Raw genomic sequence first — 936 nt, 5'->3', positions numbered from 1 at the left:
TCCTTTTGCTGTCTATGACCGCCGGACACACACAGGTGAGGGTTTAGGGTTTAGGGTTTAGGGTTTAGGGTTTATGTACACACACTGCTGAGGGTTTAGGGTTTAGGGTTTATGTACACACACTGGTGAGGGTTTAGGGTTTAGGGTTTAGGGTTTATGTGTCTATCCTTTCGGTTGTCTGTTTCTTGCGGTGTATTGCCTCGCGTATCTGTTTCACGAACGACACCATCCCTGCTGCTGCTGCTGCTACTGCTGCTGCTGCTACTCCTGCTGCTGCTGTTGCTGTTGCTGCTGCTGCTGTTGCTGCTGCTGCTGCTGCTGCTGTGCTGCAGGCACCTGGCGGCTGCTGATGGTGCGGACCTCCGCGTGGGCGCACTCTATGATGCTGGTGGTGCAGATAAACCCTTTCCCGAAGCAGCAGCAGCAGCAGCAGCAGCAGCAGCAGAAGCAGCAGCAGCAGCAGCAGCAGCAGCAGCAAGAAGCAGCAGACAATCGCAGCGCGTTGATTGAGAGTGTTGTTGCTGCCTTCGGGGGGAAGACATTCGGCCACTACAAGGTCACCTCCATCTTCTTGCAAGAAGTATGCTGCTGCTGCTGCTGCTGCTGCTGTTGCTGCTGCTGCTGCTGCTGCTGCTGTTGCTGCTGCTGCTGCTGCTGCTGCAGTTCATTGTTTTGTTTGCTGCTGTCTCTTTTTGCTGCTCAGAACGCCGCAGCCGCTGATACAATTGAAGGCCACCCAATGGAGAAGGTGAGGCATCTTGCTGCTGCTGCTGCTGCTGCTGCTACTGCTGCTGCAGCTTTTGCTGCAGCAGCTGCTGCAGCAAAAGCAGTCGTTGCTGCTGCTGCACCTGCACCTGCTGGAGCATCTGCTGCTGCTGCTGCTGCTGCTGCTGTGTTGCTGCATGCAGATATATGGCGTCGATGAGCTCGAGCAAA

At 55.4% G+C, this 936-nt stretch overlaps 1 protein-coding gene across 1 annotated transcript in view; it reads left to right on the top strand.

Moving 5' to 3' along the window:
• EMH_0098230 (uncharacterized protein) overlaps nt 1–936 on the top strand; it is a gene marked incomplete at both ends in the record, with an annotated part of 9,954 nt that overhangs the window by 3,680 nt on the left and 5,338 nt on the right. Inside the window, 2 exons of the mRNA XM_013495226.1 lie at nt 333–580; nt 704–748. Of these exons, the coding sequence (XP_013350680.1) occupies nt 333–580; nt 704–748 (293 nt within the window). The remainder of the gene's footprint in view (nt 1–332; nt 581–703; nt 749–936) is intronic.

This window comes from Eimeria mitis, genomic scaffold (genome assembly GCF_000499745.2).
Source record: "Eimeria mitis Houghton genomic scaffold, Emh_scaff148, whole genome shotgun sequence".
NCBI lineage: Eukaryota > Apicomplexa > Conoidasida > Eucoccidiorida > Eimeriidae > Eimeria > Eimeria mitis.
This window is presented reverse-complemented; position numbering and strand designations above follow the sequence as displayed.